The 3,316-nt window shown below is 48.5% G+C and overlaps 1 protein-coding gene across 1 annotated transcript; it reads left to right on the plus strand.

Annotated features, from left to right (window-relative positions):
- On the plus strand, positions 1-2,802 carry ghsra (growth hormone secretagogue receptor a; the record flags this gene model as incomplete). The annotated part of the gene is made up of 2 exons (XM_084044566.1): positions 1-943; positions 2,492-2,802. The coding sequence occupies 2 exons, from the start codon at positions 1-3 to the stop codon at positions 2,800-2,802; spliced, it is 1,254 nt and encodes a 417-aa protein (XP_083900692.1).
- Between the last annotated feature and the right edge of the window lie 514 nt (positions 2,803-3,316).

Here is a 3,316-nt window from a genome sequence, read left to right on the forward strand (position 1 = left end):
ATGCCCCCTTGGTGGTCCAACAGCTCGGAGTGCCTCTTCTCCCCCGTCAACTGCAGCGGCTGGGAGGCTGACTCGGAGACCCAGCAGAACAACAACAACAACAACAACGCCACTACATCATGGCCCGGGATCGAACCGGAGGTGCCTCCGCCTCACCCTCCCCTCAGCTACTACTCCATCCCGCTGCTGGCGGCCATCACCGTGGCCTGCACGCTGCTGTTCCTGGTCGGCGTGGCGGGCAACGTCATGACCATCCTGGTGGTCAGCAAGTACCGCGACATGCGCACCACCACCAACCTGTACCTGTGCAGCATGGCCGTGTCCGACCTGCTCATCTTCCTGTGCATGCCGCCCGACCTCTACCGCATGTGGCGCTACCGGCCGTGGCGCTTCGGCGACGCGCTCTGCAAGCTCTTCCAGTTCGTGTCCGAGTCGTGCACCTACTCCACCATCCTGAGCATCACCGCGCTCTCGGTGGAGCGCTACCTGGCCATCTGCTTCCCGCTGCGGGCCAAGGCCCTGGTCACCAAGGCGCGCGTCAGAGTCCTCATCTTCCTGCTGTGGGTGGTCTCTCTGCTGAGCGCCGGGCCCGTGTTCGTGCTGGTGGGCGTGGAGCAGGACCCCGAGGGGCCGCCGCAGCGGAACGGCAGCGACAACGGGTCCAACGGGTCTGGTGCTGCTGGTGGTGGTGGCGGCTATTATTATTCGCCGGAGATCGAGGACACCCGGGAGTGCAAGATGACCCACTACGCCGTGGAGTCGGGGCTGATGGGGGCCATGGTGTGGCTGAGCTCCGTGTTCTTCTTCATGCCGGTGTTCTGTCTGACCGTGCTCTACAGCCTCATCGGCCGCCGCCTCTGGCAGAGGCACCGGGAGACCAGCATCGGCTCCTGCTGTGTGGCCCACCGCGACAAGAGCAACAGACAGACCATCAAGATGTTGGGTAAATCAGTGGTTCTCAAACTTTTTCATGTCAAGGACCCCCGAAATTATATGTATCTGGCCGCGGACCCCCATCTCAAAATATTTTGTTCCAGGGACCCCCCAGAAGCAAAGATTTGAGTTAAAAATGTTCGCTTTAAAAATATATATTCAAAGATTTGCAAAAATGTTCAAGATTTTTCAAAAATAGCAGATATACAAGCTCATAGCGCGGCACACGGTGCCGCGCTATGAGCTTGTAGATCTGCTATTTTTGAATAGCCCAAAGTATAAAAGGTCATAATTATTCTGATGCTATATTTACACATTTTGCTGGGTACCCCCTGGAACCCCCTGAAGTACCCTTGGGGGTCCCCGAACCCCACTTTGAGAACCAAGGGGGTAAATCATTTCACATTTTCTTTTGGTGACTTTTTTTCGCTTCTCTTGCTGCCAAATTGCTGCCAAGTGTCACAGGCTCTCGTCAAATTATGCTGCCTGCCTGGGTATGTTTGATTTGGAACAAAACCCTCGCTTTACGCACACATTACGCACGGCCTGTCACATGGGTAAAATGCACATCACTGATATTCAGGCATGTTTTTTTTTAGAGAATGATTGAAGCATAAACAATTATTTAATAATCATCACAATAATCGTAATAATAATGTAATAAAAGCGTTTTAGTTTGTAATTGTAACTAGAGTCATGGTAAAATGTTATGATGAAGCAACACATTAACCAACAACATCTCTGTCAAATCAGACAATATTTGCAGTTATATTTTTGTAAATGTTCGACATGATGCTGACTGTGAGGACAAAGATACAGGGTTAGCCTTGGACAAAGACTGTCAGTGTCACAGATTGCATTTATCGAGTTTGTCAGACTCGATCAAATAAATCTCGGACTTATTTTTTCATACCAGTAACCTGTAAACTGATTGTATGACGTTCTGTATAGTAGTGTGTATATCTGTCTGTCTCTTATATGTCATCATGATTTGTGTCTCATTTTAAACAAGCTCAGTGCTTAATGAGTCTTCCAGTTTAGTAGACCTTGTATTGTGAATTTGTACTTCCATGTACTGTTGTTCTCATGTCCAGTGGTGGAAAGTAACTAAGTACATTTACTTAAGTACTGTACTTAAGTACAATTTTGAGGTATTTGTACTTTACTTGAGTATTTCCAATTTCCAATACTTTTACTTCTACTCCACTACATCTCAGAGGCAAATATTGTACTTTTACTCCACTACATTTACTTGAAAACTTTAGTTACTAGTTACTTTTCAGATATAAACTATGATATAATAAAACATACATTAACCACTTTAGCCCTATTTTATACCTAGGCCTAGGAGACACAAAGTAGATAATTTGTGTCTCCTACCGGATACACACCCGGTCATCAAATTATTGGCTTAGGAATGCCACAAAAATAAAAATAAATCCATGAATTCAAGGCTTCATGGGGTGTGCAATTGATAGAAAATAAGTCATTTTTTGGGTGAACTCCTCCTTTAACATATATCATCTGTCACCCCCTCCCCCCTTTCCTCTCTCTCCAGTTGTGGTAGTGTTGGCGTTCGTTCTGTGCTGGCTGCCGTTCCACGTGGGCCGCTACTTGCAGTTCCGCTCCCTGGACGCTCCGTCTCCGTTGCTCTCCGCGTTGTCAGAATACTGCAGCCTGGTGTCCGTGGTTCTGTTCTACCTGAGCGCCGCCATCAACCCCATCCTCTACAACACGATGTCCTGGAAATACCGGAGCGCGGCGGCGCGCCTGTTCGGCCTGACGGACGGCCAGCCGGTCCGAGGGCGCACGGCCAGCACCGTGAAAGGAGACGGCTCGCAATGGACGGAGTCCACCGTCAGCCTGTAGCCGCCAGGACAGGCGCTCCGTTTGACTGGATGATGTGAAGTTGAGATATAACTGAGCCCCAAAGTCTGTCAGTAGCCATCATGGACATTTGAGCACGTGCCTACTTTTTAGTTTGTACATACAACTGACAGCGCAAAGCAAGCACCCCATTCTTTTTCCCACACTGTACACCAAAAGAAGTGTTAAGAAGTGTTGCCTCTGACTTTTGACGGGTTCATTTTTGTGCTGTCAGCAAACAAATAGCAAACACCTTCAACAGCATTTGAATAATGGTATGCATTTTTATAAATCACTGTAGCCTGAAATACATGCACACATTCAATTCAAATGTACAGACAGTCTAACATCCTCCTAACAACACGCATACACACACGCACGCACGCACGCACGCACGCACGCACGCACGCACGCACGCGCACACACACACACACACACACACACACACACACACACACACACACACTAGATACATATTCCTTACAATTGCCTTATAATGTACATCATTCTGGATGAC

This window comes from Gymnoscopelus microlampas (genome assembly GCF_963454915.1).
Source record: "Gymnoscopelus microlampas genome assembly, chromosome: 20".
Lineage (NCBI taxonomy): Eukaryota > Metazoa > Chordata > Actinopteri > Myctophiformes > Myctophidae > Gymnoscopelus > Gymnoscopelus microlampas.